The 19,593-nt window shown below is 38.4% G+C and overlaps 2 protein-coding genes and 1 non-coding gene across 6 annotated transcripts; 2 read left to right on the top strand and 1 right to left on the bottom strand.

Annotated features, from left to right (window-relative positions):
- Positions 1-9,725, top strand: LOC118047030 (DNA-directed RNA polymerase 1B, mitochondrial). 3 transcript variants are annotated; one of them, XM_035056171.2, is made up of 19 exons: positions 17-1,060; positions 2,488-2,721; positions 2,806-2,939; positions 3,022-3,088; positions 3,204-3,262; positions 3,582-3,699; positions 3,865-3,978; positions 4,128-4,259; positions 4,345-4,761; positions 5,038-5,088; positions 5,381-5,451; positions 5,876-5,960; positions 6,197-6,349; positions 6,417-6,491; positions 7,463-7,552; positions 7,678-7,725; positions 7,927-8,041; positions 8,134-8,237; positions 8,865-9,725. In XM_035056171.2, the coding sequence occupies exons 1-19, from the start codon at positions 272-274 to the stop codon at positions 8,973-8,975; spliced, it is 2,967 nt and encodes a 988-aa protein (XP_034912062.1). In that variant the 5' UTR covers positions 17-271; the 3' UTR covers positions 8,976-9,725. The 3 variants fall into 3 exon arrangements, 2 of the variants coding, with proteins under 2 accessions (XP_034912078.1, XP_034912062.1); XM_035056187.2 differs by lacking the exon at positions 8,134-8,237 and having other exon boundaries at positions 3-1,060; positions 7,927-8,083; XR_012171034.1 differs by lacking the exons at positions 7,678-7,725; positions 7,927-8,041; positions 8,134-8,237; positions 8,865-9,725 and having other exon boundaries at positions 1-1,060; positions 6,430-6,491; positions 7,463-7,509.
- Positions 9,726-9,867: 142 nt separating this feature from the next.
- On the bottom strand, positions 9,868-13,069 carry LOC118045792 (uncharacterized). The gene is made up of 3 exons (XR_012171035.1): positions 12,729-13,069; positions 10,444-11,947; positions 9,868-10,127 (listed from the first exon to the last, which is right to left on the bottom strand). It is a non-coding gene; the product is annotated as an uncharacterized protein (transcript).
- A 758-nt stretch (positions 13,070-13,827) lies between these two features.
- Positions 13,828-19,017, top strand: LOC118047051 (putative U-box domain-containing protein 42). 2 transcript variants are annotated; one of them, XM_035056223.2, is made up of 5 exons: positions 13,844-13,960; positions 14,094-14,225; positions 14,743-15,906; positions 16,470-16,779; positions 16,990-19,017. In XM_035056223.2, exons 3-5 carry the CDS (start codon positions 14,764-14,766, stop codon positions 18,576-18,578), a joined length of 3,042 nt encoding a protein of 1,013 aa, XP_034912114.1. In that variant the 5' UTR covers positions 13,844-13,960; positions 14,094-14,225; positions 14,743-14,763; the 3' UTR covers positions 18,579-19,017. The 2 variants fall into 2 exon arrangements, with proteins under 2 accessions (XP_034912106.1, XP_034912114.1); XM_035056215.2 differs by lacking the exon at positions 14,094-14,225 and having other exon boundaries at positions 13,828-13,960.
- Positions 19,018-19,593: the final 576 nt, after the last annotated feature.

The raw sequence follows: 19,593 nt of genomic DNA, 5'->3' as shown, positions 1-19,593 counted from the left end.
ATGCAACATAATGGAAGAAGCCCATCCCACATAGGTTTTAAAGAGGGTTTAAAGGCGGCTAGGCTTCACGCCCCCCCGCCCCGATTCATAGATTTTGATTATTTAACAATCTCCCTTCATCACCCACCTCTTTGTTTAATTCACAGTTCCTCTCACTCCCCTTCAAGTCTTTGTCCATGCCCATTATTTTCTTCACTGCCATTTCACGTTCTTTTACTGCAATTAGATTATAATAATAAATCATTCATTCAAATTTCTTGCTTTCTACATCATGTGGAGAACCTTAGCCAGATATGCTCCTTCTAAAAAGCTGAGACTTACCTCAAGCTCTCGCAATCTCTTTAAAGAATCAACCTTTATTGAAAAATTCAGATGCCCAGATACCAAAACATGTCTAAATTCAACATTTTCTCTTCTGGGTTCTCGTCAGGTTGGCGTTTTACCTCAAAATGACAAATTGGACAATCCTAGTTATGGTGATTTAACAAAGTCTTTTCGTCTCTCCCCTTGTTTCTTCAAGGGGTATGCAACCGCAGCAGCTGCAGAGGTGATTTCTTCGACTGATGAATCAGAACTTTCTTGGTCTGATGACTTTCAAGGATCAATGGAGGAAAGTGACAAGAATTTCCGGAAACTGGAGTCACAGTTTATGCCACAACAGAAGAAAATGATGGCAGGTATGGGGATTGGAAAGTATACCATTCTTAAAAGGAGGCAAGTAAAGATGGAGACAGAAGCATGGGAACAGACGGCACGAGAGTATCAGGAAATGTTAGAGGACATGTGCGAGCAGAAACTGGCACCTAATTTGCCTTATGTAAAGTCTCTGTTTCTTGGTTGGTTTGAGCCTTTGAGGGATGCAATTCTTGCAGAGCAAGAATTGTGTAAGGTGAACTCGAGGGTTCCTCATAGAGCCTATTTTAATGACTTGCCGGCTGATATGATGGCAGTTATTACTATGCATAAGTTGATGGGGTTGTTGATGACCGGTAATGGAGGGACTGCCAGTATTAGGGTGGTTCAAGCCGCATCTGTTGTTGGCGAAGCAATTGAAAATGAGGTGAATGACATAGAAATTTAATTATTTTTTTCAGTGGAGTGTTTTGTTTGTGTAGTTTAGTTGGATTTTATTATATATGTAGGATCACAATACTGTTTTTTCTGTTTCTATTTCAAGTTGGAAATGTTTGGTAAAGAGAACACAAAAGCATGTGGCTGTAGGAATGTTAGATTGAAACTCATTAGAAGTATTCGTTTTTCTTGGATTGTGTAGAAATCTGGCCCTTTAGTTGAGTTCCATGAGATAACTCATCCTCTATTCTCCCATCCCTTCAATACCTCCAATTGTGTCTATAAAGCTCTTTTAAATGTTTCCTGCAAACTGTAGGATACTGTGCTTCTATTTTGATATTCAAATACCTTTTCATGTTTCTTCATAACATCAGTATATATCTTTCAGGCAGCACATTTTAGTAGGTTCAATTTTCAAGATAGACTTCTTTTAGTGTTTGGTAATCCCGTGATGACAAACTTGCGTGGCAGTTTTGTTTTTATTTATTTATTTATTTATTTTGTAATGGTTACTGCATTTTTGTTCATCTTGTTCATATGGCATGCGATAACTAGTTTGTGTAGGATTCTGATATTTCTTATTATTTATTAAATTGATTTCTTGTTATTTGTTGTTGTATAAGTCTACATTTATTCGGATATGCTATTAAAAATTATTTAGATTTAAAGAAGAAAATCAATCTTACTGGTACCAATCTAAGGTGCCAGAGGTCATTTGTCTAGGAATTTCTTGAACTCCGATCAATCTTCTGCAACAGAATATAAAGACCATATTTTTGAAGAATAAGATTTGACCAGTTATAACAAAACAAAAGGATAAAGGTTAAAGGAATGGGGTGCTTCCCTTTTCTGGAAGGATCATACAATAGAAGCATCATAAAATATTTTCTTGTATTTTCTTATAAAAAAGAAATGAAGAAACAGAAAACATCAAGCCCATAGAACCAGGAATCAGTCAAAACCAAGAATCATCATTGGTGACCAAACAAATGAGTTGAGGTGCAAAGCATGATTTGCATTGCTTTCAAATCTCTTGTTGAATGAATGAATGATTTCACATAGTTTCCCTGTCTGTCATATGGTAAAGCATACAATTCTTTTGGAGACTGTCTACTTCTTAGTATCTTCTTGTTGTTCATGCTTAAGCAAAGGGTACAGCCAACAGAGGTAGGTGCTTTCAAGATCGGCATCTCCACATGAATTTCTAATATTCTTCTTGTGATATACTTTAATTAAAAATGCACTTACGGTTTGGTTAAGAAATACACAAATTTGCACTTCTTTTTCACCTAGCAAAGTAAGTAACTGCTTGTTTAGAGACATAATTTAATGACTTCATGATTATTACTAAGCAGTATGTTGTATTTCCTGGCTTTTATTGAGAGCTTGTGTGCAATTATCTCTTGTGTGGATCAGGCGAAGATACACAAGTTTTTGGAGAAGACAAAGAAGAGGAAGAATTTGAAAGACAAGATATCTGAAGATGAGTCTGGTGCTGCTATTTATGAAGGAGAGAAACTAACTAAGGAACAGGAGAAACTGAGGAAAAAAGTAACTACACTGATAAAAAAACAAAAGGTTCATCAAGTAAGGCGAATTGTGAAGGGTCATGATGATTCAATGCCTTGGGGTCAGGAAGCACATCTGAAGGTTCGTGATATCTCTTGCTGTAAATGTAGTTGCATAAGAGTGTCATTTTTTCTCTGCATTTACTCTGATGCTTACCTATCCCAGGTTGGCTCTCGCCTGATTCAATTAATGATAGAAAGTGCCTATATACAACCTCCAATTGATCAAATAGGAGATGGTCCGCCTGATATTCGCCCTGCATTTGTGCATACCCTTAAAACCATCACAAAAGATACACAGTGAGAAATTGGAATCTATGACTCTCTTTCTCTCTCTCTTGTATATCACCATCTAAAATTTTTTTGGCCTGCATTTGGATAGGAAAAGTAGTAGGAGATACGGTGTTATTGAGTGTGATCCACTTGTTCGCAAAGGCCTTGAGAAATCTGTAAGTAACTACAGTTTATGCTGTTGTGGCTCTGGTAATATCTATTTTGATTATGTTTAAAGATTATATCTTCCTTTAGGTATTTTGATGATACTAATTCTTGTCATCTGAACAGGCTAGGCACATGGTCATCCCTTATATGCCAATGCTGGTGCCTCCTCTAAACTGGACAGGGTATGAGTTTCAATTCTATCTTTTGACCCTTTTTCTTCTTGTTTATACCAATCCGTGTGCAAAGTTTCTAGTTAAATCTAGTTTAATGGAACAACCTGGTTCTAAGTAGTGGTATATTCTCCTTGTAAGAATAATTATAAAAATACTTTGTTTTATTTCACTTGTTCTTGGTCAAATATTGTACTGTCAAGCTTACTGCTTTACAAAATAAAATAACAAGACCAACCTTGTCAAATCTTCTTTAAGACAGCTAGCTAGACATTAATATCATTGGGGGTGCTGGTTTCTTTCCCCCCTAACCCTTGTAATAATTTGACAGGTATGACCAAGGTGCATACTTTTTCTTACCATCCTATGTTATGCGAATCCATGGAGCAAAACAACAACGTGTTGCAATTAAAAGGGCTTCCAGGAATCAATTAGAGCCTGTTTTTAAGGTTAGAAATCACTGCTTGAGTTGATTCTATCTATTTTCCACTGACAACTATGTCACTATAATTGACACATTTTCTTGATGAATAGTGATGATTTGTAACCAACTTCATGCTTGCACCCTCACCCTCACTATAATTCTGTTTTTTTTTTTTTTTTTGATGAATCAGGCCCTGGATACTCTCGGAAATACCAAATGGAGAGTAAATAAAAGGATTCTTGCAGTAATTGATAGAATATGGGCTAGTGGAGGCCATCTTGCTGGCTTGGTTGACCGTGAAGATGTGGGTTATTTATACGAGCTGAAGTTCATATAATTTTCATTTAGAATAGTATTTAACACTGCTTATGCCAGTTCTTACTCTTTCCCCCCTTTCTTTTATTGAACCCCTCCCCTCAAACTCCTTCATTTTCACTTGTAAAAACTTGATAGGTTCCTTTGCCTGAGGAGCCACAAACAGAAGATGAAGCTGAAATTCGGAAATGGAGGTGGAAAGTTAAAAGTGTGAAAAAGGAGAACAGTGAGCGACATTCACAGCGTTGTGATGTGGAACTAAAACTTGAGGTAAGAAGCTCCCTTAGTTTCAGAAAATAACAAGTGTATGCATGTTTTTGTAGATGGCTTGTTAAATTGCTATAACTTGGAGCAGGTAGCTAGAAAGATGAAGGATGAAGAAGGCTTCTACTATCCACACAACGTTGATTTTCGGGGTCGTGCTTACCCTATGCACCCATATTTGAATCATCTTGGCTCTGATGTGTGCCGGGGCATCCTTGAGTTTGCAGAGGGGCGACCTCTTGGGAAGTCTGGTTTGCGCTGGCTGAAGATACATTTAGCAAATTTGTATGCTGGTGGTGTAGACAAATTATCCTATGATGGTCGAATATCATTTACTGAGAATCATCTGGATGATATCTTTGATTCTGCTGACCGACCTCTTGAAGGACAACGCTGGTGGTTGGGTGCGGAGGATCCTTTTCAATGCTTGGCAGTATGCATTAATCTCTCAGAAGCTTTGAGAAGCCCTTCTCCAGAGACTGCTATTTCACATACACCTGTTCACCAGGTACCTTTTCTCTCTGTAGTTACTGCTTTTGAGTTCTGTGATAAAATCAAGTTGATGATTGCATATGATGAGTTGCGATGAGCTCTGGAGCAGACTTGTTGGTTCAATGTTATTCATTGGCTGATGCTTGCTATATTGTCTTCGAAGAAGTTTAGAGGCTTTATATTAAACCTTTGCTTTCTTTGTGATATCGTTTTTCATATTGAATGTGCAGTACAGAAACATACCATGATCAAGAATTTATTCTTATATTTCCTTCTTTTTTTCTTTTCCAAGGATGGTTCGTGCAATGGCTTGCAACACTATGCTGCCCTTGGAAGGGACAAGGTAAAATAGTTCTTGTTCATGTTGACTTGAGAAAATTGCAAAACGTCTCCCAATCCTAAATTTGGAAATCTGGAACTTTTTAGATTTTGCATCAAGGTTCATAAATTTTTCTTACACAACTTATACTCTGCCAGAATCATGATTTAAGTGTTTTTGAATGCACAACTATGACCAAGGATTTCTAATCTTTGTTTGAATTGGAAGCATCACGTGTTCCAGTGCATGGTGTGATTTTGTTGTACTTCTCTTAAGTTTTACATTAAGCAATAAACTGAATTGAACTTTTTATCAGTTGGGAGCAGCTGCAGTAAATCTAGTTGGAGGAGGAAAACCCGCTGATGTTTACTCAGGAATTGCAGCCAGGTGGGCTCTTTCTCTTACTGCATCTCTGTGGAAATTGGGGTAGGGGTAGTGAAGGTGGTTGGGGCAGCCAACTCCAATATGATGACTAAGAGCCCTTGCTATGGTTGGGCAGTGGGTGAACCTTTTTACTTGAATTGGATTTTGACATGTATCTACGGGGAGTATGCAGGTTGACTGTCTGAAAAAAAAAAGGGTAATACCATAGTAAATCCTGGAATACCAGAATCTGGTTATGACAGCAATCTGTATCTGTGATTTTTAAATGTCACTTCAATTCAATATAGTAGGAATTATTGGAATTTCATCATATGTATTGCTTCTGGAACAATTGCCAGCAACTCATGTTCAACTGTACATTGAAAATTACTTAGTGTCGTTTTGTTAGCATATCTAATGTTTAACACAATTGTTGTTTTTGATGTAGAGTTCTTGATATCATGCGAAGAGATGCAGAAATTGACCCTGCAATTAATCCAAATTCAGTGCATGCTAAGCTTTTAATCAATCAGGTTTCTGCCTGCCTTGTGTTTATTAATGGTGTTAAATATGCTTGAGATTATTCAATTTTAACACTGTTTGAATTGCTAAATTTATGAATGATTCCTCAGTTTCAACAACATACACATACAAAATTAATTAGGTTGTAGGATCAGGCGACTCATTTTGTAGCCAAACATTCTTGGGCATGCTTGCACGACTCCCTATGATATATTGCTAACAGCTTTCCTTCATTATTGGAACCCAGGTGGACCGGAAGTTGGTGAAGCAGACAGTGATGACATCAGTGTATGGGGTTACTTATATTGGTGCCCGTGACCAAATCAAAAGGAGGTTAAAAGAGCGTTGTAACATTGCTGATGATCCACAGCTGTATTCTGCAGCCTGCTATGCAGCAAAAGTAAGTGGTGTGTGTTTGTGTATGCCAGTAAAGGAGGATTTTGTTAATTATTTTACCACATGAACAGACCACCTTGACAGCCTTAGAAGAGATGTTTGAAGGCGCGAGAGGAATTATGGCTTGGCTTGGAGAATGTGCAAAGGTATGTTTCATTTATCCTGCTATCATTTGCTTTGCATAGGAGGGTAGTTTTTGCCCTGTCATTTGATGGGGGGTCCCGCATATGGAATCCTGATGACACTTCATTTTGGTCATGTTCTTTTTCCTTATATCCCCTGAAATCCTGATCCGGTAATTTATTTAATGGGTTGGAAAAGTTTTGGCCCCACTTTGGATCTCATTTATGACCTGCTTAAGTTATATCATTAATGGGCTTTGATGGATTTAGATAGTCAATGTGGGATTAAGCATATTCAATTCAACAATTCCCTTAGTTCCAGACTTCTAATGGATTTAGATGGTCAATGTGGGGATAAGCATATTCAATTCAACAATGTCCTTTGTTCCAGACTTCTAGACTCGTTAAAGCTTGGTCACCTGAATCCTGTTTTCAATCCCACCTTATCTTGAATTGTCTTATCAAAGGGATGTTTTGAGATTAAATCAATTCTTATTATTTCATCTCAAGCCAATTTTTCTAACTCTCATTTGATAGTTTCCCATTTGCCTTCAGTATCCAGTACCAAGTGTCATATATGGCTTCTTCTTTGCCAGATCATTTCCATATTCAGATCATGTTTTGTAACTGCATGATCATATAAATCAGGAGAGATTTTGCGTTATGAGAAGGCAGTTGAATTGTTTTTTGTGGACATTGTTTCCAATGGCTGAAGGGTGGGATAAGTTGAGTAGATACAGGATTCTAATCTTTTCAACAATAAATGTAAAGGGAAGAGAATAGAGGAAAGATGTTTTAGAACTAAGTTACTTGCCCAATGGATAATGTTCTATGTAATATGCATACCGTATCAACAGCGCTCAAGCTTAATAGATTTTCAGAAACTTTTGAGTTTCCAGTTAAATATAGCTATTTGCTCTCATCAACACTTTGGCCTGCTTGAGAAAATCTTGCTGTGTTCTGGAATTTCTGACTGCTGAACGTAATATAAACAGGTGATAGCTTCAGAGAATCAGCCTGTGCAGTGGACCACTCCTTTTGGACTCCCTGTTGTACAGCCTTATCGACAGTTGGGAAGGCAGCTTGTAATGTTCTAAGAAATTAATACTAATTTTAATTGGCTGATTTGCTGTTTTAAATTATATAATGAATGTAGAAAACCAACGTTTATTTTGAAGGTGACTAAGATGCTTTCTTGATTTATATGTAGATTAAGACTTCCCTTCAGGTGCTGACGCTACAAAGAGAAACTGACAAGGTAGTGTCAGGGATTTTTTTCCTGTGTTTTTCTGATAGGCTCCAACAAACCCCCCCCCTCCCCCCGGTTTGTGTACATGTCTTTCTTCGATCTTAATCCTTGAAAAAAAAGAGCAAGAGATGTAAAATCTGTGGGCAAGGGGCAAAGAACAGCTTCGTGCTGCACTCAGTTTCTGATTCCACAATTTTGTGATTGGTATAGGTCATGGTCAAGCGGCAAAGAACAGCCTTTCCTCCAAATTTTGTCCACTCCCTTGATGGTTCTCACATGATGATGACTGCTGTTGCCTGCAAAGAGGCAGGTTTGAACTTTGCAGGTTTGTGTGGGTTAGCAGTTCTCTCTCTCCTCCAGACACCTGGTAAATTTTTTTGTGAAATCTTATTGTTTAATTTTGATGTCCGATTACAGGGGTCCATGATTCATACTGGACACATGCATGCGATGTTGATGAAATGAACAGGATTCTGAGAGAAAAGTTTGTTGAACTCTACGAGACACCAATACTAGAGAACGTAAAGTATCTTTATCTATAAGCTCATCAAACCTTATATAAGCAGACTCCCCCTAGGAAGTAATTGTGTTCTCGGTTTTAACATGGTTCAAGCCTGTGCTTCACTAGTTCTTACTGCCAGTGTTTGCTTTCTTTTAAAATGACTTGACATGTAAGATAGTAGTTGATGACCATGATCCAGAGTAGGTAAATTGTTCTATAAAAAATTCTGCATAGATCTTTATCTATAAACCATGAGCTCACACCTGTTGCAATGGAAGTCATGTCCTTGGGAGAGAGCAGACCTTTCGATTGGTTACTTCAATTAGCTTTCCAACATGAACTGAAGTACATTACAATTTGAACCTGCTGTTACTTTTATGGGCTTTAAAGAAATAGTTTTCTGAAGTTTTCTAAAGTTTGAGAATTCTATTCCTTGGGTGAGCAATGAAATGGGAGGGCATTCCTAGAAATTTATCCTCTCTTTACAGCAAACGTGATGCATTTGTTGATTCTATTTGGTGATTTGTGATCTTAACAGTGCTGCTCAATATGTTCACGGTGGTTTGAAATTTATTATTTTTAAACCGAGAATCTTACATGTTGAGCGATGATATCAGATTTATTGGTTTGTTTATGTGCCTTGCAGTTATTGGAAAGCTTCCAAAGTTCGTTCCCCAACTTGAAATTTCCTCCCTTACCTGAGCGAGGAGACTTTGATCTAAGAGATGTCCTGCAATCAACCTATTTCTTCAACTAGTCTGAACTGGACACTAACCTTGTAAGTTACCTTAAAATTGTACTCTGCGCCTCTGGCATTTGGTCCCAAGGTGATGGCAGCTGTACTCGCTTATCAATGGGTTTAGTATGTGATAAAAGAACCCTAAACCGCATTGAGCAGAAAAGGTTGAGAAGAATAGAAGCTCGAGGCATGGCTACCCCTCATTTGGTATCCAATGGGCACCTTTGTACATATCCAAGCACAGGAACTTATTAATTATTAGCTGGAGATATCTGTGACACCGTCCTGCTACACACCTGATAAATGGCACCTTCTGTATCTGCTTTGTAAAAAGATAAAGAAATAGCATGATGCGACATTCAATGGCTTGAAGGATCGACACTCATGATTAAGCAAGCTGCTTTGTCATTAGCTGGCTCGGTGTAAAATGGAATTGAAGCTTCGTGCGGGAATGGATTATTATGTTGATGAAGTCATTTAAACAGTTTGAGGATGGATGAAAGCTTCGGTTGCCATATCTTCAGAGATGCTAACTGCAACAGATTAACATAGATTTCTTAAAATAATCACGTCAACGGGGAAAAGCAATCTAGTGGATGACGAGCATGTCTCTTTCGTGGTGTTTTGCCACCTTTGTATCAATTGTTGTATAGGATCTATAAATGGATGCATGGACCGGCTACTGGTTTGTTCTTGCCATGAGTTGGATCCAAAGCCGCAAAATTTATTACAACCACAGCAAGACCAATCTATTATCTTTTTGATTAACCATAACAAGCTTTAAGGGTCCAGGTGTAATTAAGCATGAATCAAAAGTTGTATGAATTGCCACCAGCACCTTCGTCCTTACAGAACACTACAGTGAGGAAAAGATCTGGATTTTTACATAAGCAGTTCCCAAAAATTTTGCATATTTTACTGTGTCTGCATGACATTCACACTAGAGATCTTCAATCAGATAATGAGAAGACCATGAAATCATGCACGTGGAGAGGGATTTCTTCTGAATAGAGCACAAGCATCACTGTATATGGCCACCAAACTTGAGAATAAAGCAAGAAAAATAACGAGGACATACATGACCTTATCCTTCTTTGCTGCTGCGAAATGGGGATCTCTGAAAGATCGTAGGTTTGAACCAACAAATGAACAAGATATTAGATAGACCACCTAACAAATTGGAAGCAAAATCAGCTTTTAGTTTTGAATGCAATCAAAGTGCACTGAAACTTCGAAATGGATACGAATTTGGGATATATGGTAGGCAACATAGAATCAGACCCACCAACCAAGATAAATGTGCTCACATGCTTGGAGAAAAATGAAAAAAAAAATTCAATGCACTAGAATCCCATCTTAGAGGTTTTAAGGCCTTCATATGTAATATTTATAAACACTATAATGTGAAATTTATTCCTCTTTTGTTCTGAAATCCAAACTATATATACGCGTAATCACAACTCCGAGCTAGAGTGAAATTACTCACCTTAAAGCAATGGCAGCTAGAAAAATAAATCCAAGACAAGCTGCAGAAGTTGCTCCAGTGAACTGGAAAGCAACCCAGATGTTGGGTATAAAGTTTGCACCCAAGAAGATGAGAGAAATGAGTGCTGTGATGATTAATGAAAACCTATCGTTATCTGAAACCAATGGCGTGGCTGAAGGAAAGAGAAGACCACCCAGATTTAGGCGCAGTGGATGGAAGATCACATGGAAAACGAGCATGAGATGCAAAGCATAGCTAATGCAAACGATATCATTGAGCAAAGAGCTGTAAGGAACGCCAAGGTCAGTGTCGAAGTTGGCCAACATATCATCAAGGGTTGAGTCACCAAATAGGAGGAAGCCACAGAGGCTTGTCATTATATGGACAGCTGAGCATAGAGCTAATGAAGTCTACACAACTAGCTGTATCATAGAGGAAACTTCAAGCTCATTTTCAATAGTATGAACTGCAGAAGATGTATTTTCTTATTGAGGTTTTCCATAATATAATTCATTTATTCGAATGCAAGTAAACTACAGAATGCTTAGCTTGAGTCAAAATATTGAAGATCATTTAAGTCAGCTTCTCTCCTCACTGCAGAAAAGGGAGAAGAAAGTACCGATCCCAGGCATCTGAGGCCTTATAACCATACTCTAATGCATAACAAATGCTAGCAAATACAAGATGGAGTTTGCTATAGTATAAGCCTTCCCATCCACTAATGTCAGAAATCAAGACACAAAATTTTCGTCATGCTATCATAGTAATTCTTATTCTCTAAGCATGGCTACTAAGGAATCAAATTGTTAGTCCTAAAAATAGCTACTTGTCAAGTACCTGGTCTTGGAGAATAGACAGAAGAGCCCAGATAAGCCTAGTCACTCCCTATCCCCGGGGGCAATTGGCATCTTTCGACCAATTTTCATGGAAAGAACCGGTAAAGAAATTACTTCTACACATCTGCCAAAAGGATGTTACTAATGTGCCCAAATCAAACCCACAGGCCAAGCAATTTAGAGGATATGAAGATCAGCCTACCCAACATTAAAATGATAGATGAATACTGTATCAAGAATGGGAACCACAGTGAAGACACTCCAAAATAAAGTGATATCGGCAATATTTGGAAGCACCTAGGCATGTTAGCACTTCCATTAACCAATATAACCGCAGTGATTCCTGCAGTAATAACGAGAAAAACAACTGCTAGTGCAACAGCTAGGGCAGATGTGTATCTCAACGAATCTGCTTTCATTTGAAAGAAACCATCAGCGCTACACAACAAAGAGGTTTGTGCTATCGATTTCTTATAAATCTAAGCACTATATAGAAAAAAATGACTGCATTATTTAGTACTGGCCCAAATGCTTGAAACATGCCAGTGGAGAAAATATGGAAAGGGTAATGAAAAGAAGAAGAAAGGCACGGCCATTCCACCAGTGGTTTCTTCCAATGCACCAGCATGATGAACTCCACACGAGGATGTTCCAGACAACACATCAGCCTGTCATGTAAACCATTGAAACATGTAAGAATATTTGAACTTGTCTAATTGTTGGAAAGAAGACGAGAAACAAAATGCATTTTACAACCACAAGAATTTCTTGCTATGGAAATCAGACTTTCCAGCAGCATCTCCCACTGAAGTTTTGGCTCAGCAACTTTAGGCATGTATTGCAATTTTACAGCTGCCATCACATGCTGTCAGCTGCACTGCTTCACTATTGCTAAGAGCTTCCAGCTTTTATGTTTGTAATTTTGGGGGGTTTTGAAAATAAAAGCACTTTAATAGTACATGTTATTTATAATCCTATTCCATTTAGCATCTCCAAAATTAGGAGTTTGATGGCGCAACATATAATTGACATCAGAAAATTCAATCCGCAATCAGTTATTTAGGTCCAGATCCCTGATAATTGGTACATTTCTAATAGCTTAGCTAATAATTAGTACACTGCCTACTGACTCCTCTACTCGTATGCAAAACTATCTGGAACTGCATCACCCAGTTTACATGGTAATCTCCAAACGACAAAAGAAATGGAAAAGCATGATTAGCAAAAAATGATAATTCACATGCAGTTACGCACACTGATGCGCCCCATAAACTTAGACACCCTCGTAGACATCAGCAAATAACAGCCACTTCAATCTGAGATATCTCTGTTCTTAACCATAAGACTAAATTAAAGTGAAGCACGTAATTCACACAATTGTCTCAAACCCACGAATTAAAATGCAAAATTCATAATTATCAAGATTCATATGCAGTTACGCACGCTTACCAATGATAATCATGTAAACGATGAGGACCTTGACATTGTTAAGCATCACAAAAAGCTGAAGCACTCTTCTCCCAACATTCCCAAATGCATCACCCATGAGCCCACCATAAGTCTCCCGCCTTACTACACCTTAAGAGCATCTCAACAGAACAGTCAGTGAGCACAGCAACAAACACTATCAAACCAATCCCAAGGCCAATCCAAGCACCTTCATGGTTGCAGGCAATGCCATGATCCCAGCGCCATTGATCAGTGCTTTGCTAGCATTCTTATCAACACAGTTACAAAACTAGCTTTTTGGTCTCTGAAAGGACAGTTGTTTGTCCTGTTCGCTGTGTGCAGATGCCTCTTAACCCAATTAGTTACAAATTCTGGAAAAAGAAAGGGATTATCTTTTGCCATGACGTGCGAGAGAAAAAGTAAATTAATCTGAATCACATTGAATTCAACGAGTTTCATAAAATATAACCAGGTACATTGACTAATCCTACCACTAACAAATTTTACACGGTACTGAAAGTCAAAGCAGTAGTTTAATCCCCAGCAGCAAGTCTTTTTTTTTTTTTTTAAAGGCCAATCCTTCTCCAAACATCAGATCAGAAGAGTGCCGGCATGATCAAATCAGTACCTTGAATGTACTAAAGTTGGCAGATTAAAAGCAAATATATCTGCCATAACAGCATAAAATCATCTCCGACTTCAATGAAATTATGATTCTACTTAACGCTGCAGCATCTGGAAATAGAGAGGTCTACTTGACTGAGAAAATGCATATTGAGTTTGCAACAAATACCGATCCATGAAGCTTACATCTTGAAAGTTACCTGCTAAAGTCGGATAGTAACCTTAAACCAAACTACATGTAATTTGTCAACACCCCATGTCCCAATACAGTCAGCTGACTGAGTCTTCTTTTTCTATGAGCTTACTTTGACAAGCTGTTTATCTCAAGCATCGATATAGAAAGGATACTGTCACACTCCAAAATACGTATTATTATATTTCAGTCGTTGGAGTTGGCCAGTAAATTATAGCATTCTGCGAACGTAAATAACTTGCTGGTAAGATTAGCAATAGTATAAATAAGCTATCAGAGACTTGTTCATCGATAAAATATATTGTCTTCTGGGATGCCTTCTACAACAAGACTAAGTTGCTGCTTACCCAAGTAGAGACCGGTCAAGTGTATGAACCTGGAAGGCATCAGAAGTGGTAGCTCTGTTTCGATGTCGGTATGTGATTGTCAATTGTATCTTGCTTCTGTCTAGTATTTAAAAGTTTGAGTAAGCCTCAAAAGTTTGAACTGAATTAAGCTTCAAATCAACTTCCATGTGCATACACCACTGCGTTTGATCTGGTTCGCAGGATTAGAGTTGGGTGGAAAGAGTTCAAGATATTTTGGCTTCTAAATTCCATTTTCAAACAAAAGAGGGAGTAGCCTGCCAAATTTGTTCATCCACTTGGTGTCAAAAAATACTAGTCTGCTATCAAATTCAGGTTTTTTTTTACAGGCACATCAATCTTGTGACCTTAAACTTCTGCTAGTTACGTTTGTTTTGTTTTGAAGCACAATTTGTGCAACAAGTCCAGAACCATGGACAACATAATCACTTAGAAGAAACTTAAGATTTTAAGGAATTAAAATGTCAGTAAAGCACCAGAGCATGCTTGTCCTATTTTCATTCATTGAAAAGAAGGATAGAAGAAATTCTTTGACATCCTACCTCCATTTGCATGTTTTCTCAAAATGAATATGCTATGGGATCGAAGTGATTGTGTTTTTCTCTTTCCCCCCTATTTTGGGTAAGTTTAAACTATTATCTGGTTGAGAATATTCTCTAAATTCAGTGTCCTGCTTAAATGGAATCTGCAAATTTACCTAATCTTGAATTGAGTTCCTAAGCTCTTAATTGAAGTTTCATGCTGATAATCAAATTAAAAAAAAAAAAAAGCATCTGATCTTGAGAGGTATGGTAATCTTCTCTTCTTCTTGTTTTTTTTTTGGTTTCTCCAGCTCAGCAAAGATTCAACTGCTATGGCTAGTGTTGTTGAATCCTTGCTGACATCAATTTCAGAGATCATTGAATCTGTAACTTGCATAGAACAAGAAAAGGAAAGCTTTGCTGAAATTGGATGCTACCTCTACCGTGTTTTCCCAGTCATAATGGAGTTGCGGACAACTGAGCACACCCCGAAAAATGCAATGGTGATCCTTCAATCCCTATCCAGAAGCATCACTGATGCCAAGGATCTTGTAAACAAATGTCAAAGAGGCACCAACTCAAATTTTGATTCTGAATTGAAAAGCACCATATCACTGCTGGAAAGGGTGATAGAAGACATGGGCGAATGCTTGAGCTCGATACCTTCATCAACATTTCAGGACCAAGAATATGCAGAAGTTGCTGTCCAAGCTCTTTCAAATGAAATGCGAAGTGCTCATTTTGAAGTTGGCCAACGCCAAGTATTGCAGACCAAAGAGCTGGATCCACACAAGTCTTTCTCGGAGGAGGAACTAAACGAAGAACCTATAATGGTAGAATCAGATCTCTACCCTGTCAGTCTTGAAGTGTCCACAGATAATTCCCGGTTCTTAAATACCCCACACTTCATAGAAATCCAGAAACCCACAAGTCTCAACAGGCAAAGGAAACGCAGCAGCAGCAGCTCATCAACATCATTGCTAAAGATGACCGAGTACATAGAGCCAATGTATGAAACTTTCTTCTGTCCGTTAACAAAGCAGATTATGGATGATCCAGTTACCATACAAAGTGGACAGACATATGATAGGAAAGCAATTACCAAGTGGTTGGAAGAGTCCGAGAACTCAGAAGAAATTTTCTGCCCAATTACAGGGAAGAAGCTGTTGAGTAGAGTTCTAAGGACAAACGTAGCTCTGAAGACCACAATAGAGGAATGGAAAGAAAGAAATGAAGTGGCAAGGATAAAATGTTCCCGTTCAGCTTTAGTTTTGTCCGCTTCACCAAGTATGATTCTTGAAGCAATAAGAGATTTGCAAGAAATTTGCAAAAGGAAACAATATAACAAGATACAAGTTCACAATGCTGGAATACTTCCATTGCTTTTTAAGCTTCTGGAGTACAGAGATGGAGATGTTATCTATGAAGCGCTGGAGTTATTACGAGAATTGACCAAAGAGGACGATGATTCCAAGGTTCAGCTCTTCTTTCCTAAATTTTTTACGTAATATCATAAATAAAAGAAAAGGATAAGAGTATGTGTGTGTTTGTGGGCGTTTGTCATGTTCTTAGCAAGTCATCTGGAGGAAATTTGAAGTCACAGGTATGTTTCCGTTCTCACAATTTTGAGAATGGAGCGATGTAGAAAAGGAGAATTTTACTTGGTTACCAATTCCTGCTAATATCATCTGGTTCAAAAATTGATCAATTTCAACAACAAACCTAAATTTCTCCACCCTATTTTGCGCAAGGACTGCTAATCAATGGCCAACTCATAATCCACTAAGCCATTCCCTTGGCGGGAGGCTTTGATGTGAATCAGTCACTGGCCTGTAAGGAACCTCACCTGCAATTATTTGGCTACAAGACTACCATAATTGACCAAACCATGGCTGAAACTTTCAAAGAAGCTTCAGTAATTCGAATTGTTCTCTTTGGTCTGAATTGAATCTAAATATGAGTGAATACAATTTTGTCTTGAAATAAGCCACTGAAATTTTCAGGAATTATAACTCAACTTCGGTGATTTTTTGTGCAGATGGTGATTTCTGAAATGGTTGACATTTCAACAGTAATCAGGATGATGTCAATTGATCACCGGCCCATAAGGCATGCGGCATTACAGTTATTACTTGAGATATCAAGGTCCCAATCATTATGGGAAAAGATTGGGTCAGTTCCTGGAGGAATTCTGATGCTAATCAGAATTAAATATAATCTGTCTGTCGATGCCTTCTCTTCAGAAACAGCTGACGAAATCTTAAGGAATCTAGAGAGGTCTCCAGAAAATATCAAGATGATGGTGGAAAATGGATTCTTGGAACCCCTTCTAAAGCATCTCACTGAAGGTAACTTCCAATGCTCTCACACTCTACCATAAACATAGCAAGTACAGAATGGCAGAAGAGTTTTTTTTTTTTTTTTTTTGAAGATAGCGGCTAACAAATTCAAGAGACTTGGTTTTTCTGGATGGTTTAAATAATAAAAAATAATTTCCTTATGTACATACAAATAAATATGCTCTCACAACAAAGTCAATGAAGATTCAAAATAAACAGGTACTGAGGAGATGCAGACAGAAATGGCAGAATACCTTGGGGAAATTGCACTGGGACATGACAGCAAAACTTATGTGGCTGAGAGGGCCTCTCCTGCTCTCATCAAAATGGTGCATAGTGGAAACACTATGACCAGAACAGCGGCATTCAAAGCTCTAGCACAGATTTCATCCTACCATCCTAACGCCAAAATACTTGCAAATTCTGGAATTATTCAAATCATGGTTGAAGAGATGCTCACTCGAAGAATCAATGGTGAACCAATTAACTCAAAAGGTGAAGCTGCTGCAATACTTGCTAATATATTTGAGGCTGGGATCGACCTTGAGAACCTCCAAGTAAATTCTCACGGATTAGCTTCAGACTATGTTCTGTATAACATCATTGACATGATCAAACTTTCCACTCCTGTTGAACTCAACATCAATCTCATTAGAGTTCTTTTGTGCCTGACAAAGTCTCCCAAATCAATGGGCACCATTGTCTCCATGGTCAAAGAGATTGAAGCAAGCAACACCCTGGTTGAACTCCTCAATAATCCCCATGAAGAACTTGGGATCGTAGCAATCAAGCTACTCATAGCGCTCATACCTTACATGGGACACTCTATAGCAGAGAGACTATGCAAAACTGCAGGTCAACCTGAGAACCTAATCATTGGCCAAAATGAAACAGGCCGAATCACACAGAAGCAGGCAGTTTCAGCAACATTTCTTGCTAAACTCCCCCACCAGAGCCTGACACTAAATCTCGCTCTTCTCAGCAAGAACACAGTCCCTGCAATCCTGCAACAAATCAATCAAATCCAAAGAACTGGTATAAGAACAAGCAGGTATGCAATTCCTTACTTAGAAGGACTTGTGGGCATTCTAGTCAGATTCACAACCACACTTTACGAACCTCGAATTCTGTTTCTAGCAAGAAACTACAACTTCACCTCAGTACTTACAGAAATGCTCATGAAAACATCAAGTGATGAAGTTCAGAGGTTTGCAGCAGTTGGCTTGGAGAATCTCTCATTGGAATCGATAAGTCTATCAAAACCACCAGAAATAAAGAAAACCAAGTTCTTGAAACACTTCTACCCACTAAAATTCCTATTTTCTGGTTCGTCAAAGAAGAGAAAACTACCAGTCTGCCCGGTCCATAGAGGGGCTTGTTCCTCGCAAAACACATTCTGCTTAGTTGATGCAAAAGCAGTGGAGAGATTGCTGGCATGTTTGGACCACGAGAATGCTGAGGTTGTTGAAGCTGCATTGTCAGCAATATGTACTTTGTTAGATGACAAAGTCGATGTCGACAAGAGTGTTGGCATGTTGTGTGAAGTGAATGCCACGCAGCATGTTCTGAACGTTGTGAAAGAGCACAAGGGAGAAGGTTTGCGGCAAAAATCCTTCTGGTTAATTGATAGATTCTTGCTGAAAGGAGGGAAAAGGCCTGCTTCAGATATATCACAGGACAGGTTGCTACCTGCCACTTTGGTCAGTGCTTTCCACCATGGAGATATTGATACAAGGCAGATGGCTGAGAAGATCCTAAGGCATTTGAATAAGATGCCTGATTTCCCTACTTCCCACTATACCATGTAGAATCCTAGTGTAATATACTGCTGCTTTTGAATGCAAACAAGTTCTGGTTTTGAGTGTGATCTCATCATGATAAATGTACATCAAGCATTGGGTTGTTATCATGTGAAGTATTCAGTGTTGGCTAGGGAATGCTAAGAAATCATTAATGAATAGCCAAATCTTTTATTCTCTTTATTTATTTGTTTTTACATTTGGTAGAGTTGAAAAGATGAGAGATAATGTAGAGAAAGCATGTGAGATGTAGTTTCATCTCATTCAAAAAAAAAAAAAAGGTGCTGGGGCTTGCCTTTTATTTAAAAAAAAGAGAGATTTTGGTGGTGTCTCAAGTGCTTCTGGGAAAGTTCAAAGGCACTGGTCTTGAAATGCCTTTACCGTATTAACAAATCAAAAACATCAAGTATGGCTAAACCGGATGTTTCGACAAGAATGGATGCTTGAACATCCGGTACAACTGAACCAGATCTACAAAAGAAGGCATCTGAGAAGCCATCATCAAATTTTCAATCGTTCGCTCTTCTTGTTCCAAACTGTCCCAAAGTAATTCAAGAAAAGAGTGGCGATTGGCTTTGAAGCACAGGTATGTCTCCCAAGTCACACAAAGCAATGGTTCATACCTTTCGTAGCGAACGGCTTTTTTTTATTGATTTTCAGGAGCAAATTCTAAAATCCAATAAAAATTCCACGTCACTTGAAAGACATCCTACGACATTGGACGACATTGGACAAACGCAACATTGGCACAAAGTTTCACTTTTCAAATGAGGTGGGTTACGGCCAGCAAAGGAAAACCCACCACCACCGTGGGTCAATTCTGTTATAATTTTAATATTATATCGTCGTCCACTGCTTGGGTTCTTCCTGGGCCGCTTCATTTTCCTTTCTCTCAATCTCCATGGCAATGTTTTGACCGTCTCCAAGCAATGTTCTTAGTGTTCACATTGTTTCTACCTCTTGTACTTTATCCTCCATTCTCTGTCTAATATGGCATACTTTCTCATGACATGTACCACCTGAT

The sequence above is a fragment of the Populus alba genome, chromosome 10 (genome assembly GCF_005239225.2).
Source record: "Populus alba chromosome 10, ASM523922v2, whole genome shotgun sequence".
NCBI classification, from domain to species: domain Eukaryota; kingdom Viridiplantae; phylum Streptophyta; class Magnoliopsida; order Malpighiales; family Salicaceae; genus Populus; species Populus alba.
This window is presented reverse-complemented; position numbering and strand designations above follow the sequence as displayed.